Source organism: Hippocampus guttulatus, chromosome 18 (assembly GCF_054856545.1).
Source record: "Hippocampus guttulatus isolate MCC_2025c chromosome 18, RoL_Hgut_1.0, whole genome shotgun sequence".
NCBI classification, from domain to species: domain Eukaryota; kingdom Metazoa; phylum Chordata; class Actinopteri; order Syngnathiformes; family Syngnathidae; genus Hippocampus; species Hippocampus guttulatus.
In genome coordinates this window covers 4,441,920-4,462,701 of record NC_141278.1, presented here as the reverse complement: position 1 = coordinate 4,462,701, position 20,782 = coordinate 4,441,920, and the positions used below count along the sequence as shown (strand labels likewise).

The 20,782-nt window shown below is 44.1% G+C and overlaps 1 protein-coding gene across 2 annotated transcripts in view; it reads left to right on the top strand.

The window, feature by feature from the left end:
- The first annotated feature begins 2,914 nt into the window (after nt 1-2,914).
- The window catches only part of slc39a4 (solute carrier family 39 member 4), a 27,059-nt gene continuing 9,191 nt past the window's right edge, over nt 2,915-20,782 (top strand). For both annotated transcript variants that reach the window (XM_086136648.1, XM_086136647.1), the window contains exons 1-6: nt 2,915-3,025; nt 10,509-10,581; nt 14,696-14,847; nt 17,317-18,443; nt 19,657-20,019; nt 20,559-20,754. In XM_086136648.1, coding sequence (XP_085992774.1) covers nt 18,222-18,443; nt 19,657-20,019; nt 20,559-20,754 — 781 coding nt within the window. In that variant the 5' untranslated portion in view covers nt 2,915-3,025; nt 10,509-10,581; nt 14,696-14,847; nt 17,317-18,221. The remainder of the gene's footprint in view (nt 3,026-10,508; nt 10,582-14,695; nt 14,848-17,316; nt 18,444-19,656; nt 20,020-20,558; nt 20,755-20,782) is intronic.

The window sequence follows — 20,782 nt, the reverse complement described above, 5'->3', positions numbered from 1 at the left end:
GATCTGATTGCACACCTGCACCCTGAAATGAATACATTAAAATAAATCATCAAACCTACACAGTACTCCGACATGCCACGTGCAGCACATTTTCTCTTGTCAAAACTGAGTGAAATGAATGTAGCTCACTGCAGGCACATGCAAGAGTGATGCATTGTTTTGGATGTTTACACTCAAAATGACTTCTCCCTGCAGCTAGGACACACGCGCGCACACACACACACACACAGCCCTCCCCCCCTCATTCATACTGATGCAGAGAGGCGGGATGACTGTGTGTGTGATGTAATCCGGTGACGCGTGCACTTTATGTAAGGTCTGTTCACTGGAGTTCTTGCACTTGTTTCTTTTTGTTTTGTTTTTTTAAATCAAACCTTGTGCCTACCATCATCACCTCTTTGTTTTAAGGTCCTAAGGAGAAATAAGTCCGAAAATTGACATGCAAAGATATTGAATGATAACTGGATAGATCTCGCACACGCACGCACATACACACACCAGACAGGAAATGCTAAAAATGGCTCACTTGTGAGTTTTCCTGCTGAGCTCAGCGCTGTTTGTCTACTGTGTGTGTGTGTGTGTGTGTGTGTGTGTGTGTGTGTGTGTGTGTGTGTGTGTGTGTGAGCACGAATGTGGATGTGTTGAAACTGAAGGTCTATTAGCATAATAATAGACTTGAAATCATTGGCTTGTGTGCGTGCGTGCGTGTGCGTGCGTGTGTCCATGCATGTGCGCACACGTGTGTAAAAGGCTCTCAAGAAACACAATGGGCAGGAGGTTGTTGACTTTTCATTCCTTTCTCTTTAAGGGGCCCATCCAAATGACTTAAGACCCCCATTCAAATAGAGAAGGATTTTAACACTGGAAGCAATGGAATCAAATAAGCAGGAGTGGAGGGGGGGGGGGGTGCTTCCAGAGGACAAAGACTAGGTCAACGTGGGTTAAGGAGGCATTCCCCGGTACGAAAAAATGAGATAATCCATTTCAGTGTCAAAATTTGTCGCTGTTGTAATAGCGTTGCATACTTGCTGTACAGGCAAAAGTTGTTTTAATTCCAGACCGTCAGTTGTAAAATGACACGAACCATTTTATTAAGATGTATAAACACCAAACTTGCATACAATTGTAAAATTTGCCAGATCACCACAAAGTGAAAAACAAATTTGGAGGTGATGGAATTGGAAGTGTTGGAGGAGGTGGCAAACCAACATTGGACTGAGTGACAGAAAATAAATCAATCCTTCTGATCATTTTTAGGGGGAAGCGAGCATAAACTGCATATAGAAGACATATTTCATTTGATTGACTCACCCCGAGTGCGTGCCCATTCCGCGTCACCTCCTTCAAACGTCGCAAGACCAGTAAAAGTTAGAAGCAACGTATAGTCAAAAGACGTGCTGAAGAAAGAGGGGGTCATTTGCAACCGTGGCGAGGATCCATCCATATGCGTGCTGTATGAATATGTATGCTCTATGTATGCGGGGCGAGGATGGCCATTAATATGTATTGTTTGGTAATGAGGCGAGTGGGGCACATCAGATGGGTCCTTCCTTAACTGCTCACATGTGGCTCATTAAGGAGCAGACCACACGAAGCACCTGATACCCCCCACCCCATACGCCCAATCACGGGGGGTGGGGGGGGGACGACCACAACATCCTGACAAATGCTAACAAAATGGACATTTCATCAGCATCCATCTTATAATATGACCATCCTGTAGGTTGATTTTGCACGCAATAGGAAATCAAGGAAATGACTCAAATCACCTCTCCCCATTGAAGTGAATGGAAACGCAATTAATCTGTTCTCCAAAACATCAACACATTTTTTAAAAAATTATTTCAAGATCTCAAATGTGCTTTAAAAATGCCAAAAGGCGTGGAAAAATAACTCAAACAAGGGCGTGCTTATTATTCCTTCGCGTGGTTGCAATCAACTAGAAGCACGTGGGGCCTATGTGCATATAGACAGCTTTGAGTCATTCATCCATACACAGACAGCTTATTAACCAGTCTGCATTCTCAGCTGCCTCGCACCTGATACTACCACCGGCCCCTGAACAATGCGGACACTGCGTGGACCCTCTCTGATGCCTTAACAACGATCACATTAACTCTTCTAGGCAGCCAAAGCAACATGGCTTTGTATATAGCATGAAAGTAAGCGGTTTGAGGCGGACATTTTTGGGTCATTTTCAAAGATGGGGCTACCTTGGAATTTTGTCCAGCTGCTATCAAATTCCAAATATTTATACGGGACACAAAAAGGCCACTTCCATATCGATTTAATGAGCATAAAAATGTTTCGTTGATTGTGATAACTCGCCACTCAACCGCTATTTGTAACGTGCTCTCTAAAGCTGGTCCTTTTAAATTGTGTGTGTGTGTGTGTGTGTGTGTGTGTGTGTGTGTGTGCGAGAGAGAGAGAGATATTCTGGGGGTTAATTGGTTCTAGGTACACAGACACACACACACAGGCACACACACACTGAAAATCCTCTTAGCTACTATAATGAAGGAAGTAGAAGTGGCAAAGGAGAGAGTGAAAATATGGACAGAAAAAAAAAAGCTTGGGAAGCAGATGCAGGTCAAGATAAAAGGATAAATACAGAGGGATCATTTTTTTCGGGTGGGATGCTTCATGAAAAAAAAAAAAGGCAATTATAACATTTCATCATTGCCATGGAAACCAACAGCAGCCAGTCAGACAGGCCGGGATGCGATCCACTTGTTATAAACCCTCCTTGTTAGTTCTTTGCTTCGGATGTTATTTTGTGTGTGTGTGCGTGCATATGTGAGCGTTTGTGTGTGTGTGAGAGAGAGAGAGAGAGAGAGAGCGCAACAGTGTGTTAATGAAACCCCACAAGCACTTTGTTCTGTTTTGCTCCAGGCTGACTTTGCTCTGCCAGGTTTGGGATTAATTACAACAGCTTCTACCAGCAATGAGTGCCGAGATGATATTTTTACCCTGGCGGTGGAGTGAGCAGACACGCGAAAGGCTGACAAGTACACTCGGAGGTCAGGTGAGGACTTGAGCAGATGAAAACCACTGTTTGATACAACTAAAATAAATGAAAACTACTCACGCCGAGGAGACATGTCATGGATAGGGAACAGAAGTCACAATCATTGTTTTACTGATTTATCCCCCCCCCCCCCCACCCCACCAAGTTAGCCTTGCAGAAAAGGCTTAACATGACAATAAAGGATATTTTTCTAGAAAAACAAGTTCGAATATTGAGGAAAATCATGTTATATCTATTTTTAAAATGTATTGTGCTAGCGATTGGTTGAATAAGTTTTTTCTGTGAGGGAGGACGTGAAGTTCTTGAGGGGACATCCTTCCCAAAGTGACTCATGCAGCCGCAGTGTGACGCAGTCGCGCTCTCTTTGTTTCGTCTTTGTCAATGTCACTTGGCTTCTATTGGATTCTTAATCTTATATGCTCCATAATGGGCGGATTATTGTGCGCTCGGATATCTTGGTCAGCTCATCCCGGGCGGGCCGACTCTCGGCGTCAAAGTTTGCCGTTCACGTGCACAGAGCGCAGTACTGCTGATTCCAGCTTGTCACCAGAGTTGCCGAGTGCTGCATTTATTCCATTGAGTTACGCTGCATCCACTAAAGTGGAGGACAATGAGATCATATCTCTCTTTTTTTTTTTTTTTCCTTTCTGTGGCAAAGATAAATGTCGTGTGCTGGATTTTGCTTTCAAGTTGCAGCATGAGAGAGATTTTTTTACCCCCCCAAAAGACAGCACAATAAGTAATATTAGGCCTACACTGAAATAATACAGGGAAAAAAATTGATATACAGAAGTCACTATATAGATTATATACACCCATATATACTTACATACATCTTTCCAGTGTGGCCCGAATACTTCTTGGTCCTATTTATATATTTCCACTGGGGGAGGAGGACAAAGGTTGTGTAAAAGACAATGGGGCCCGTGCAAGGCCGATTTGCGAGGGGCTGAGAGGGTTGAAGGTCTCCGAAGGCATCACGTCGGCCGAACGGATCAGCAAGACGGTGAAATGAGGCAGGAAATTTGAGGGGGGAGAAGTGTGCGGACATGCTTTAATGGTTTTAGGAATGAGAACTTTTGAAGAGTTCTTTTTTTTTTTTCAGCCTCATTCAAATTTGTCCCCAAATCTCCGCGGTCAAGACAGCTTTAAGTCTGGTTAATTGAGAGAGGGGCAGGGAGAAGACGGACCAATCAAAAGTCATTTGGGTCTTGAAAAGTCTTTTGCCTTCCAAATTTGTCTGTCGAGTTTTCTCCAGAGGGCAAACGACAACATTGCGTTTCAGTTCATAGATACCATTGTTGAAACAAGTCGACTCGGTGTTGCTAGCCAAAGCAGCAGCACCTAATCAGCTTCATTAAAATTGCAAACATACACTACGGAAGAGACCGAGCCCTGCGCCAAATTGCAAAAATGTAGACGTAATTTACAACCCTACAAAATGTTTACAAATTCCTATTGATTCCACCACATGGTGACAAATCCCTACTTTTCTATTTAACAGAGCTTTGTGCTAACTAAATGAAGTTCATCCCCTCATTTCAACATAGTTCCTTGGTAGTAAGGTAGCGCCAAAGAAGTATTTTTATATCAGGCAGGTTCTTTGGCCAGAGCACGAAAACATCAAATAAGGGAGTTTTTCAGCAAATACCTGTAACAACAATCATCTCAGTTCATCGACGCCATTGATCGTATTTGGACATGAAAGAGTTAGTTACTTAGCCCATTTGAACTCTGTTGCTCACCAAAACAAGCGCGCCAAAAGCGACACGAAACAATCCCTCAAATGAATCAAACCAGTTCCCTGTGCACGTGCCAAAGAGGATTTTACGGCATGAAGCGACCATGTTTTTAGCATTGATTAGCATCCCAGCGGAATCAGACATGGTCACTCCAAAATATTGTGTGCCTCTGTGGTGAGGTTCCCACCCCCTCTTCACATTCTGCTTTGCTTCTTGACGTTTCTCATCGCAGTCCACGTATTTTGTTTGATTTTACACCCCACTTGTACTACATCGCTAACGCTGTTAACACGCCTCCGCCGTCTGCGGCTAAGTAAACGATGCTGTCGCCGTGTCAGAGCATGACTTCCAGAAATGACTATTGGCAGTGGAGCTGGTGTAAGCTGTTCAAAAAATAAATAAAAATCTGTGCTGATGCTTGATTATCAGCGCCCATCCAGACGTCTGTTGTCCCCTCGACGATTGCCTCGACATCATCCGCGCACGTGTGTGCGTGCGTGTGCACGCACGCGAGTTAATCATGCCGCCCTTATCAGCGACCGTCAGACCCGTAGAGACACCGATGTGCTCCCCGCTGATAGCTGCAGACACTGAGGTCTCCAACCCCAACCCCCCCCCCTCCCCCACCCCCATATGCTACCCGGCCACCCCTTTCTGGCAAGGGTGGGGGCATCTTAAATAAAGAAGTAATAGACCTGCAGCCGGAAAAATAAACGCTTATTATTCGGGCAACAATGAACACTCGAGTGAAGCAAACAGCCGATGATATCTTGCAGTTAACAACCGTACAATAAGGCAAACTTCACTTTCTGGTTGTGTAAATGTGCATCCACTGTGTTTTTTGGTTTTGTTCTGTTTTTTTTTTTAAATGCTCGATAAGCTAAAAGAGGTCCCGTTTAGTGTTTAGAACAATCACTTCACCTCCTTTAAAGCTCCCGTATCTAAGAAGTCCCTCACTCTGCGGGAGCCGTCCAGCATTGTACGGCCTCGAGACGGATTTTTATTTATTTATTTATTTTTGGACGGTAGAAAAAAAAAATTGTGAGGCAGACGTGCTAACCAGTCACCCTATCATTTTACAATACAGCTAAAATAAATTAAATCTATTTGCTATAAAAGGGTAAGCTTGGTCTTATATGTATGAAGAGTTAGGATCGGGTTAGCTGGTCGAGGGGATGAGGGCCGAAATGGATCAAATCCATCATTGAAGTCTATTCAGTCCTATCTCAATGGTGTCAATGAAAAAGCTGTTAACCCACTGATGCGCACACACACACACACACACACACACACACACACACACACACACACACACACACACACACGCCGGATCTGTAATGAACAGTCAAGGGAGTCCATTTTGCCTTTCCGTTCCATCTGATTGGTCGTCACCTTTTGACCGGGCTCTCATTGGCCAAAGCAGGAAGCGCATTAGGATAAAATAGTTTTTTTTTTTTTTAAGATTCATTTTGATAGCCGTCACTCGTTTGGGATGTGTGGGAATATCCCAACGTGCACATGACAGCTTGTTACCAGGCGGAGATTGGACCAAGCCCCCATTGCTCTCAATCGGCCCACGCAAACCCCCCACTGACGCCCCTCGGGCACCCCTGCTTAGCAACAAGGTCAAACTGGAGGATGGGGTCGGTGGGCATGTCCCTCATGAGGAGACACAGCAAAATGTCTCAAGGACCAATCATGAGGGTAGGTGGGGAAGCAGGAAGTTGGCCATTTTGATTAAAAATCAGCCATTTTATCGCTATAGCTTCAAGACTGAGGACATTTGACCAAATTTGTCAGATTTTGCTGAATTTGGATTTATACTTCAATGCTTGACGGATACATCTATCGCTAAACCTTTTTGACAATACCATCAGATGTGGGCAGGGCATGGCGTCGTAACTTTGATGACCATTTATAGGACTCTGTGTAGCATCCTTGGATTAATTTCCCAGAGGGTCCAAATAGCTGCACAACCTTGCCCCCGGTAATGCTGTCAATCACCTCTTTCCCTTCCAACTACTATTATATTTCAATATTTTACTTCGATCCTTGTCGTGTTTTTCCATCTTCACCTCTGTCTTTGTCTTTGCATCGTAACCTCCATCGTTCCTCATCTTGTTTTTCCAGCTATGGCCTCCATCCTCTTTGAGCTGTTTTGAGTTGCTTTTATTTTATTTTATATATTTTTTTGCCATCCTTGCTGAGGAAAGCAGCATCGTCGCATTGCAAAGACAGACCCGCCTTCCACCCTTTATGATAACATAACACCCTTCAATTAGTCTCTGTGTGTAACCCTTCTATTGACTTCAAGGCATTGGAACCCTCCAGAACGTGAGCGCGTTAGCATGATTGGCGGCTTTGTGAGCAGACAACGAGGAGGAAGGGGCGGTAGGGGGTGTTTCAGAATGAGGACGCTGATGGCAACCCAACGTACGTCGCAACCAAAGAGGAGCGCAATCAGATCCAATCAAGATCTTATTGATTTGGTGGGGCTTGATTTGGCCCCATCCAAGCCAACACCTGGCTCTTGGCTCCACGGGACGCCGAGGATCGTCTGCAACAAACACACTTATGTCCGACTGCGTCTCATGTGGCGCACGCATTCAATGATGTAACTCACAACGGAGCATTATTATCTGCTCTGCAGGCGTGCAGGTGGCCTGTGTAACGTTGATGCTTGCGAGTCTATTCGTCATCCTATGGAGATGATGTTGCCAGTCAGCTTTTTCCTTCCAAGCCATTTTGCCCTGTTTTTGCTCAATATACGGCGGTTCCTTAAGATCCACGTCTCGACAAATAATTTTCCCAATTGAAATGTTCCGATTCCGGGAAACGAGCCAAAAATAAAACCGATGATGTTACTATATCACATACCTGAACAAAATTACATGTGAATGAAGTGTAGCCTTTAAGCCCTTTTTTAAAAGACAATCTAACACTATTAAAAGAAGAAAAAAAAAGCAATATCATTTAGGAATTACTTTTTATAGAGTCAACAAAATTATGAACATTAATACCTGCAAGAAAAGCCTTTATGTCAAAGACTTCTATGTATTGGAATGACTGCATGGGTTTCTGTTGAAAAATGGGGCGATCTTTTGTGTTTAAAATGACAAAGGCCTGAGGATTCCCCACGTCCGTGTGTGTGTGTGTGTGTGTGTGTGTGTGTGTGTGTGTGTGTCCGTTGCTGTATGTTAATCAATGGCGTTAATGTAGCAATGAATTAGTAGTTTAGATGTCACGGGACGCTTAACACAGCTGATCCTTACCAGACATCGACTGAAACATATACACACACAAACACACACGCCCACAGGACCCCCGGAGACCGCAGGCAGACATTGTATAGTAGGCTAATTATCCCAAATTGCTAAAGTAGTGGAGTGTGTGTGTGTGTGTGTGTGCGTGCGCACGCACCCTCACAGCTGCTCCTGGTGTCAAGTCTTTGATAGATGAGAGATGGAGAGAGTGTTCATTTACTGCTCTGACACACACACAGACACACACGTGCACACACGCACACACCTGACTGCTCATTTATGGCTCAAACAGATTGGTCTTTTGTTGCCCAGTCACCAGTTTGTGCCGTGAACGCAGTGCTTGAAAAGGCACCCCGTCTGTGGTCCTAAATCTCCTAAACGCTGCAAGGTGCCCTGCTAGGACGTCGCGCTTTTAATGAGGGAAATTAGAGCGGTCGTAAAGCGACAATTGTGTGTTCCGCTGCATCTGTGAGTCGCTGGGTGTAAGAGTAGATGGATGGACAGACAAAGTTGGATGGATGGATTTGGGGTGATGGGCAGCTGGGTTTATGCAAGGAGAGACCAAAAGATGGATTGTTGGATGGATTGACATCAGGATTTATGTATGCACGGGTGGATGGATGGACGGTCAGCTGGAAAGACCCAGATGGAGGGAAAGTTGGATGGGTGAATGAACGGATGCGCAAATGTTAGCTGCGTGAATGGATGGACCGACTCATAGCAGGATGAATGGTTCAGAGCTGGACTGCCAAATAGATGACGGATGGATATGTGAATGGAAGGATGAGATGTGTTTGATGTCGCCGATTTGACAGGGCCACAGGCGCAAACGCACACCTCGTCCCATTTAAATCACCTCCTGGCCGCAGGCGCACCTGCACCAGCTGTGTGTGTGTGTGTGTGTGTGTGTGTGTGTGTGTGTGTGTGTGTGTGTATGTGTGTGTGTGTGTGCCCGCATTGCCTTTTGGGACAGGCTATGCAGGAACGCCCATGACGCTGGTCAGAGCTACCAACGCACGCACACACACGCCGCAGGAAGAGAGCAACAACAGAGCGGGTGGTCTGTGAAATGAGCTGTGGTGCAGGGGGGGATATTAAAGTGCCACATGTGTTCTCTTTACTATTCTCTAATTAACCCCCAAGCTGTCCTGTACACCACACACAGGAGTTGCCCGTTATTTAGGAGCATTTGGGAAAACAAAAACAACCAATGCTTTGTAATTAGGGATGGGGCGGGGGGAGCTTTTTGAAAGGATGCATTGATTCTTTTTCCAAAAAGTCATACTTTCATGTCTAAAATGCCAACTTGGAATGTGCAGCATTCCATACAAAAGGAAAGGCAGTAAAAAAAAAAAAAAGGATTTTTATTCAGGAATGTGAGAGGTATCACACCGCTCGGCATTATCAAAAGGATTTAGTGTCATTTTATACAAAAAGTAACAAGTGGGGGGGGGGGGAACAAGAGTCTGTGTGATTTACTGTCAACAACTAACAATTTTATGAATATAAACGGAGTCTGAGTCATTTAAAATGTGGTGTTTGTGGGAAATTTTACTCTCTGCAAAACAGCACAATTTGTTGGATTTCACACAAAAAGTCAACTGCAGTCTGACATTATGACACTGCAAGAAAGGCTCGAGTCTCAAACAACACTCTTGTGTGTCTCTTTGTCCCGTTTGCGCACGCACTCACGCGGTAGGCACCTAACATGAACTGATGAGAGGGAGGAATGTAATTTGTGTTGTGTGATAGTTTCAGCAAGGCTTCAAACAAAGGCCCCGCACGCGCACACACACACACACACACTCACCAGCATGCTCTTTGTCTTGCTTCCACCGTCTTAGCGCTCACATATAATTAGCCTCACTCTCTCTGTCCGCTGCAGATACTGATAGCGCATAGGAGGGGGCCAGGGGGCATGCGTGTGTGTGTGTGTGTGTGTGTGTGTGTGTGTGAGAGAGAGTAGGTAAAAAGGGTCCGAGTGTCTCGTGGGACAGGTTATGACAAATAAGATTAATGTGCCCCCTATTTCCAGACTGGTGCACTGGCCACACACACACACACACACACACACACACACACACACACAGACACGTACCCAAGAGAGTGACATCATAAAAAAACACACATGCACGCCTCCCTCATCGTTTTTTCTCTCAGGAGATGATCCATATGGGGAATAGAATTGTGTGTGTGTGTGTGTGTGTGTGGTTTCCTTTGTTGTCTGTGTATGTCAATAAGTAGACATCCCTTATCACTTTGAATCCTAAATTTTTTCACAACCTCAACCCTATTTACAGTATATGGATGCTTGGACCCGCCTCCACTTTGAGTGACAGGTGTAGCCTTTCTTGAAAAGTTTTGTTCAATTAATGTCTGACTGCCTAACCCTTGTTCAACTTTGACCCTGATCTCACATCCATGCTCGGGGGGTTTTTTATTTATATTTTATTCCTTTTTTTGTTCTCCATACAGTTTCCCTATGGAGGAAATGTCCTCTCGGCGGCTAGCTAGCATCTTTGAGGACGACATTGGAGTCCGGCTAACGGTAAGATTTGAGAAAGTTATCAATAATGTTCAGCAGAAAACCCATGCAGTCACTTCCCCTCTATTAGCCTCGAATAATATGCCAAACAAACGGAACATAGTGTCAGATAAATGCCGAAACAGCTGGAAATTCTCATACTAGCATTACACCACGTATTCACTCAACTGATAATGTTAGCATCGAGTGGTTTGCAACAAGCAGTCCGACTCCGCACTTTGTCGGCAAGACTGTTTGAATGCTGCGATTGGTGCCGCTGTTTTTGGCTAGTAGCAGAAGTCAAAAGAACTCAGCGGTGATCACTGGCGTGTACGGACCGATGTAATGACACTTCATATCCTTTTTTTTTCTCCTCTCGTGTTTAAAAAGACGGCGTCTATTTAAATCTATATCGCCATTGAACAACTTGACTTGATCTCACACCGCGTTTAACCTCATTTGCAGCCTTTTGAATGCTCCATTCACATTCCAAATCCGAAGTAATGCGACTGACAGGAAGTCTGAGGCGAAACAGAAAAAAAGGCTCCGAGTGTTTGAATGTGTGTGTGAGAGAGAGAGAGAGAGAGAGAGAGAGAGAGAGAGAGAGAGAGAGAGAGAGAGAGAGAGAGAGAGAGAGTGCACGTGCAAGCTCGCAGTTCAAAAGTTCATGTTTGTGTGCGTTTGCGTGCCAATCTGCAGCTTGTTTTTGGGGGCGGCGGGGTTTTGCGCGTGCGGCAGCCCCAGAGGTATCATCTTGTACTCCCGCTGAGCTCCTCTCCGCCACGCTTGCGGCATCCAACTGGCACAATGCGTGCATGTGTGTGTGTGTGAGTGTGTGCGCGCACCTGATAGAAACACACACACACACACACTCACACACACAGACATGCCCGTGGGCCACAGAGGAAGTCGAAACAAAAAGTTGATGCATAGTTTTGAAAGCCAACAGTGGGCGACAAACATACAAATTGTTAACAGTTGACATTAACGCACCGGAAAAAAAAATCTTAGTGAACCCGTGCCAACTTTATTTCGGAAGAACTGCTGATTGAGTCTGAATATTTGAAAATGTAATTTAGATATCTATAACCATGCAATAGCAAGGTAGTCATTTTGTACCACATTCGATAAAAAGTAACAAAGGGGGGAAAAAAATAGAAAAGCTGGTCAAATTTTACTCACAGATATTTTGAATATCATATGTGCACTTTAAACGATTGTTTTTTTGTTCTTACGAGGATCATGTAAGTGTGAAAAGTTATGAGATTGTACAAAAATATATCACACAAAATGTTGTCATCCAATGATTGGCAGGTGATCAAAAAGTGCTTTCGTTATCTCAAAAATGAGGAAACAGGCAAGAAATTAGACTCGCGGTGCATTATCCTGCATTGATTTGGCCTTTTTGAAATGTTTCGAGTCAAAGCAAAGCTTCTAACAAGCTTCTGGATAATGTCGAGAAAAAAATCGAGATGAAGATGCTGCAAGAGAAGGAAAAAAAAAGAGAGAGAGACAAGATGTTTCTCCTTTCTGTCTGGGGCTGAAACTAATTGGTCCAGGATTAGAAAAATATTACCAAAACACACACGCACACAATTTCGACAAAGCCTTCCACAGGTCTGGTTGCCATGGCGATAATGCTGTGCAACAGTGCATATAGGAAGGGGGGGGGGGGGAAGAATAAAACACCGTTTGCTGTCTTGATGACAGTTTCACACCAAAAACTCGTAGAAAAATTAACTATTCCAGCCACTTTTTCACGGAAGAAAGCATGCTTGGACGAGTTTGGTGTGGAAGAACTTGAAAGGAGGATGCTGGCGCAATTATCAACCATCTTGGAGTAGTTTCGAGAGCAGTGCAAGATATTGTCTGTATTTCCCCTCGTGTTCGATGTGGACCCCCGACCCCCCCCCCCCCCCCTCCGCCTCCGTTGCTAAACAAAACAGCAGCACCTGCTGAACCAGTAAAGCAATACGATCAAAGGCTTCTAGTTCAGTAAATAATTTCCTCTCCACCATATTTGGCAGGCATACATTTGGGAAAATAGATTTTCTTTACTTTCTTCTCTCTGGAATTTTATGGCCACGTGTCTCAGTAGTTGGAAAAGTCGGCGTGCGTGTGAGTCACAAGATGTTCACCCTCCACCACATCGTTCATTTCCTGACATTCGGCTTTAATGATCTTTGATTAAAAATGTCTCTTTTGGTGATGAAGATGATGACGGTGTTACAGACAGAACAAGGGGGGGGATTAATTACACACACACACACATGCAGATTTCGAACAATACACACCTCGTCGGGCCAGATGTTTAGCGTTTAAATTTCTGTGTAAAATCAAGTGTGAGAAACATGTTTTAATTATCTGGCCACCTGGACTGTCTTTTTTTGTACGTACACATACACAGGCAGGCTCCACACACACACACACACACTTGTGGTGCATGTTTTCATCACAACAGGATGTTGCATTCATTACTTTCCTTGATTAATTAAGCCGAAAAAGATCTGATTAAAGGTTTGATTTACATGTCGGGGGACCGAACGTCATCGTAATAATGCAAATTTTATAAGGTCACGTTATCATCGCTGCAGTCTGCTCTGTAACACTTACAAATGAAATTGAGTGGACGTTTTCGCCGGGAGGGGACAATATGAAGACAAGTCATTAAAAAAAATAATAATAATAATATTGCCTTTACAAAGATTCTGATGCTCAGTTTGGATTGACACTGATGGAATTTTTTGGGTTTATTTTCGTCTTTATTTTACACTGTCACATACATTAAAAAATAATACATTCCGATTTTTTTTGTTTGTTTTATAAATGCATTTTATCTATTTATTTTACACACTCAGAGAACATTTACTTCTATTGTTAGTATTAAGGTTAAAAAAAACATACAATTTGGCGACCCGTCAAAATGCCCCGAAAGCCAATCAATGCACGCGACGTCGGCAAGTCTCATGAGACTTCAGCTCAGTGAGCATCTAAATGACTGACTAACTCCGCAACAGATGGCTTTTTATGTGGCTTTTGTGTTTTTGTTTTTATTTTCCAGAGGAAATGTGTCATGATTATAACCATAGAACAGGAAATGGAGCTGACTGCACCATAGGAAAGCGTCCACCTCGTTAATCTACGTTTTCTTCCTCCTTTCCTTGACTTCATTCCCCCCCCCCCCTGCCCATCTCCATCTTGGATTTTTCTACCTTCTCGTCCTGTTGACGCCACCTCTGTCCTCTCATTTCCCCAGTCCACTGACTTAAATATAGGGAGAAAACCCGCCAAAAACAAACGCAATCAGACAATGACATGGTTATTAGTATTTTAAAGTGAAGCGCTGTTTTTTTTTCTTCATTTTTAATTCCCTCTCATCCCCCTCCATCTATCCCCGCTCTTTTAACGCTCACCCTCCCTCTCGCTCCGCGTTTGTAAGCTTGAGGAATTTTAACGTCTGGAGATTTAATGCCGGGAATTAGTAAATCATTAACATTTGACCAAAGTGTGTGTGTGTGTGTGTGTGTGTGTGTGTGTGTGTGTGTGTGTGTGTGTGTGTGTGTGTGTGTGTGTGTGTGTGTGTGTGTGTGTGTGTGTGTGTGTGTGTGTGTGTGTGTGTGTGTGTGTGTGCCTGCATGACTGATTTTTCAAGGATTCTGAGGAAGAAAAAGCCTGCTTCGCATAATCATGTTCATACTGGCCACTGCCTTATGGTTCATTCGGAAATTATCATTGTAAACATCCATCCATTTTCCGAACCGCTTTATCCTCACAAGGGTCGCAGGGGGGTGCCGGAGCCTATCCCAGCCGTCTTCGGGCAGTAGGCGGGGGGACACCCTGAATTGGTTGCCAGCCAATCGCAGGGCACACACAGACGAACAACCATCCGCGCTGACACTCGCACCTAGCGACAATTTAGAGTGTTCAATCAACCTGCCATGCATGTTTTTGGAATGTGGGAGGAAACCGGAGTACCCGGAGAAAACCCACGCAGGCCCGGGGAGAACATCCAAACTCCACACAGGGAGGCCGGAGCTGGAATTGAACCTGGTACCTCTGTACCTATGAGGTTGACGCGCTCACCACTGGACCACCGGGCCGCCTCATTGTAAACAATTTTTTTTTCTATATTAAACAGTGAGGGGACGTTTTGTGTCAGCCCACGCCGGTCAGGGCGGAGATCAGCTGCAGGTCGTCACGCAAGTCACCCACACCTCTCTCCTCCCAGAACAGCTGGAACCGTCACCCAGCTGAGAAAAGACACGCCGGATCGCAGGTCATTTGGATGTAGTAAGTCTTTCCAATTTTTTTGGGGGGGGGGGGGAGCAAATCCACAGACCAGGCTTGAGCTGATCACAAATAATAACATATAAGAACGGTCCAATGTGCTCACTGCAGTACACTGAGAAAGAATTATATGAACGACGCGTGATATCCAGTTTCTATTCTCAGATGTCGTCTTTTGTATGAAGTACAACTAATAACATAAAGTTCGAAGAAGTAAGAGCAAAAACAGACGCCACAGAACCAACCGCCTAAGTGGGCTACGACACCTGCCGAGTCTGACGTGTCTTCTTTTCTGAGCTTAGCGCCCCCCCCCCCCCCTCCCCCTGATCACCTCCGTCAAGGCCCCCTCGGCCTCTTTTCAGTCCCCAAAACAGTGGTTATCATGTCCCCCAAAAAAGACTGAGTCATGCAGCGCTCTCCCTTTCTCATATTTGTACTTTTTGTGTATTTCAGTGTTAGCTTTAGGAGCACGGCCGCAGTAATCGTAAAGTTAGTACTGGGAATTGAGGTTTTGAGTTAGAGTTCGATTTTAGGCAAGGGTTAGTTACGACCCCGTGATGTCATCCGGCATATTGCCTTGTCACGAAATACAGCAACAAACCACGTAAGATCTCAAATCTGCGCTATAATCACACCATGGAGTGTGACCTCTATTTCGACCCCCACCACCTCTCTACCTTCACTTCCTTACCACTAAATCCTTAAATCTTCATCATGACAAAATGGAGTGAAAACGACTTCCCTGGTGTGAAATGATTTTTTTTTTTAAAAACAAGGTGAGGTTGAAGACATCACAATTAGATCTCTTGAATGTCTTACTTCACACTCAAGCAACCCCCCCATCCCAACATTTCAATTCCATCGTATCTTCACTCCATAGCAAGGACCAGTGGGAAATTGTCTTGGGAGATTACCACCAGGGTGTGTGTGTGTGTGTGCGTGTGTGCGTGTGTGCGTGTGTGTGTGTGTGTGTGTGTGTTTGAAAGAGACAGTGAATAAATGTAGCCTGCAGTTCACATGCAACATGCATGAATTTTGTGTTTTCTGTCTCCGTGTGTGTGTGCGCGCGTGTGTCGTCCAAGGAACACATAAATGGATTAGGCGTCATGCTTTTATTCCAGTAATGGAAACATCAGGCGGGGAAAGAAAAGTAGGGCTGAGCCCAGGCGGCGAGTGCGAATGGGGCAGAGGGAGTAGTCCAATAAGAGTAGCGTTCAAGACACTTGTGTTTTTCCTTCAAAAGCAAATGCTTTGCGATGGAAAATTCAATCTCCACCGATTGGAAATAGTGCGCAACGCATGTTGACTATCTTTTCCCTCGCAAGTCTTCGGTGTCCAGCCTGGTACTATCCTGGGAGACGTAAAATTTTGAAGTTGACTTCATAGTTTCCGTTCAGACAGATGTTGGGGAAAAGTGCCAGAAAAATACAGTTTTTTTTGGGGGGGGGGGGGGGGGGTTTAACAGGCAGTTAGAAAGGGGCTGAAGAAGGTGTCATCCCGTCTCCTTTTAATGGGATACCATGTCTGGACCATTTAGACAGAACAGCAATCCTGGAGAAAAACGCAGATTGAAAGCAGCATTGCCCAAACCTCCAACGCCTAAAATTGACATGTTACTTTGACCCTTCATTGCATTGTCTTTTTTTTTTTTTTTTTTTTTTTTACACAACCCAAATGAGTGGTTGAGGGAGGCTGGCTGTTTCACACCAAGTTCCTGCATTACTGATGTGTCAAGGGGAGACTTGATGAATGTGTGTGTTGAGAACATCCACAGGTTTGTATGACAACTAGCTAACTGGGAGTGACACACAACAATGGGGCAGTGAAAACAGGTCAGTGGACACTTTGAGGATTAGTGTGTGTGTGTGTCTGTGTGGAAGAGATCCCAGGCAGATGTCCAGAGTCCCATGCCAGAAGCAAACGAGTGTGTGCGCACATGCATGCATGTCTGTGTGTAGCCAATCATCTCAATACATTTACATTCACTCACATTTGACATGTGATGGACTTGTTTGTGTCAGTATGACATTTTTACAGTTAAGTTAAATTTTTTAGCATGCATAATTACAATACCGATGTTTAACTTGCATTGTATATTTCCATCAAGTAGAGTCACTGCACCACTTTGTTTGTCGTGATGCTCTGAGTGGTTCATGACGTCGCATTTGCATCCCCTTCGGCGTATGTATTCGTTCCGTGTCTCTTTTGGTAATTGGTTAGCAAGGGGATATTAAGAATCATTTCATTTTCGTCTTACTCTCGAAACACCAAAATTGAAATACAGTTTGATTTTGATGGTTAGTTGTCTGGAACGAGTAAGGGAAAGTGTAAAAACTGTTTATTTCTAAAAGAAAAATAGAGTATTTCTCTGCCTCCCTCTGAAGGCAAATGCATTTATTATATGCTGTATTATTTTCCTCTTTCTTTCATTTTCATATTTTCTCCACGTGTGTATGCATTTGGGGAATTCAGACTGCTGATGGATCGTTTCCGAACAGAGCGTCGTTTCCAGGCACCACGTTGTCGCCATCTTCTGGTCAGTATGAGAAATGCTGTCGGTGACAACTTCTGGAACTAAAAATACAGTATACGAGCCGTTTTTCCATTTGTTTCGTGCTCTAGCCGGGTCGTCATCCCGAGTTAAGAGGGTGTGCGCACTTGTGCAACCACATCTAAGTTGTTTGTTTAATTCACCTCTCAATTTTGCGGGTGCTGACTTGAATTTTTTTTTCAATTTAGTTGTGCGTAGGTCACATGAATGTCGGAAAAAGTTTTGAAATGACTCATCTTGGTCTGTTTCTTTTTCATAAATACAAATAGCATTTGAACAGTGTACGTAGACTTTAAACACCCAGTTTTGTATCCATATTACATAGGAATAAATCTGAGCAACATGTCAAAATTCGGTTTCTCTTGTTTTTAGTTTTGAATTTTATGATGAATTTCCTGACGTCAGCCAGCTAGGTTAATGATGAAATCATTGCTGATTACTGAAAATGATTGTAAAGCACGAACCATACAACTGAAATGAACATGAATTTTATGTAATCCTGAGTTTTTTCCCTTTCTATTTTTCGGACAGCGGGAGGCGCCATTGCCCCCCCCCCCGGCTACCCTGACCGCACGTCCCTGGTGGAAATGGTTTTGCGCGTGCGTGTGCGTGTGCGTGTGTAGGGGGCCTCAGGTGGTAACGCTTTAGCATTTAACAGGACTGCGCTCAGAACCTCTCAGCCAATCACAATCCAGAGGCGCCTCAAGTCTAATAAAGTCCGGCAGCAGCATCTTGACAGTGCAACTTTGGTCCAGAAATCCAGCAGAACCAGATCAACCGCCACCTGTTCGCGTTTTTGTAGATTTAACACCCATAGTCAGCTAAAATGCAAACGTTTAGCCAAACGATTCTCGTTCTCTCGGCGCTGTCGAGCTGGTGTACGCTCGATGGCGCATCGGCGTGTCCAGCCTTAGAGGAGGCGTACGGAGCCGTAGTGAACCTGCTGCGCCCCGGGCAGCAGCACTCGCTTCTGGATGAGAAGTCTCTGGTCGCTCTCTTTAATACACTCGAGAACCGTGTGCAGTGTGGACAAGTGCCGTGTGGAAAGGTACGTAGTTTTTTTTTTTTTGGGGGTGAGCCGCCAGCTCGCGCAGCCAGGGGAGAAAGTACGGACGTCTCAGGGTTCGAGGTCCAAAAACTGTCAACGCGCTGATAATGAGATAACAACTACTGATAATAGCTTAAATAATTTTAAAGTTCATGCTAGAAAAAAAAATCATTTTATTGAATGAATTTGAAATCAAACATTTTTCCTCTGACGTTTATTGGACGTTAAAAAAATAAAATTATACATTCAAATATTTTACTGTATTACATACATAATAATGAAACATACAGTATGCTGTATTTAGAGTCCTTATTTTATTATTTTTTGTTCATGTAATCGAAAGAAAACATTTGAATGTAATTTCTTCATTAAAGTAACAAAATGTTAACAGCAATAATAAAATATCCTACTCGTGTTTTAATGACTAAACTAATAAAATGTTAAGTATAAAATCTTTACACTAAGTTATTTCATTATCAAAGTAGAGGAAAAGCATCCTATTTATACATTAATTGCATTGTGGGCAGAATCAATGCTCTCACAGGGTCCGAACTGGCCCACAGACTGTAGTTTTACCACCCTGTGGTACTAGGAATAAAATATCTTACTTCAGCCAATGTCAGTGAGGTATTAGCATCATTATCAGTATGTCAAAAGTCGTTGAACTTGCTACATGTCACATTGCGGGCGCAGTGAAAGAAAAGTGTGTGATGGATTGTGTCCCCCTGGCAGAAATAAAAGGAAACATTGTTTGGCTTGTGGGTGATAAGCACTTATTACGGTCGATTCAAACCCTTGAGAAAGATACACTGAATCAATCAGTTAACTGACCTAAATAGTGACACAGTAGCAGCAAAGTTGTTGCCCTTGAAAAAAGCCTGTTGTGTGAATGTATCTCATCAAAATCGTACATAAAGCGGGTTCTATTTTTATAACTAGAAGTGGCAAAAGTACTCACAAAACATAGTCTAAGTTGAAATAAAGATGAAAGAAGAAGTACTGTAAATTGTTCTACTCGTCCTACGCTGCTGGTTTTAAAAAAAAAGTTATTCTGGAGCCCTGCTCCCGTTAAATACAGCTGATAAAATGTCAAATGTTTGTCGAACCTGCTGTTTTGATTCCCAAAATGCGACCACTGAAAACACATTTGAATTGGATTGCATAACCCGATTCAACTAATATCAGTTGACCACAAACGTGTTTTTCACTCCAGTGCAACCTATCAGAGGCCGTCCACCAGCTCGTCCACGATCACGGCGACCATCGGCAGGCAGGCGAGGAAAACCATGCCGTCGACGTGGTGGAATTTAGCGCCCTCGCCGCCGGCTGCGTCCTGTACCTGGCCTCTCCTGACATGGTGTGCGCTGCGGCGAGCCAGGGCAGGTGGGGGCAGGAAGTGGAACACTTCCTGCATGGGATTGCAAGTGGACATTCCCATGAACATCACCATGAAGAGGAGGAGGAAGCGGAGGTGGGCCAGTCATGTCACGGCCTTGAACATCGGCAAGTGGGACTCCCTGGATTAGAAAAAGTGCTCAGAGAACTTCTCAAGCACTATGAGTCATCAGACGTTGAGGTCAGTGGGGGAAAAAAATGTATTCGCTTATGTTTGGTCATCTCGTGCTAACCAGGCTGTCGTGACAGATTTGGCACTTTGAACCAGTCTGTGAGCAATGCTCCGTCCAGACCGGAGCGTGCGCTTGTTGAATTATTTTGAGCTAGCTATGTTTGTTTGGGTTATGATGCAGCCTGGGACCCAAGGGCCAAAGGTTTGATTTCAGCTCAGATACATGAAAAGCAATTCTTGATAAAAAAAAAAAAAAGAAGTTCCAGCCCATTAGCCAAGAGGTTGCGACATACAGGAGGGTGATTTGAAGGTCTTTTCGCCACACTGGGATCTCCCCTTGGATCATTGAGCTGATGAATCATCGTGATTTGGCTGATGATGTGGTCTCTGACCAAAGGGTTCAAGGTTCGACTCATCCGAGACACTTTAAAATTCATTTTTGTGCCTGGCGTTCCTAGCTGTTAAATCATGTGTGGGTTTGAATGATGAAATGAAGTCACCAAAGAACACTTCTTTTTTTTTTTTTCCGAATCACTATCAATAACCAGAGTTGCATCACAACAAGCGACATCATGTCGGAGATCGGCGCCCCTTCAGCAGAGCAGACACAAGCGTCGGGTGCAGTGCTGGGCCGGCTCTTGTATCATGCCCTGCGAGGTCAATGTTTCCAATCACTCCCCGACGAGAGCTTCTTCCTGGATTATATCATGCACCGACTGGGCTCTGAGAATTTCACTATTGCAGGTAAAGAAAAAATAAGTGAATAAAATAA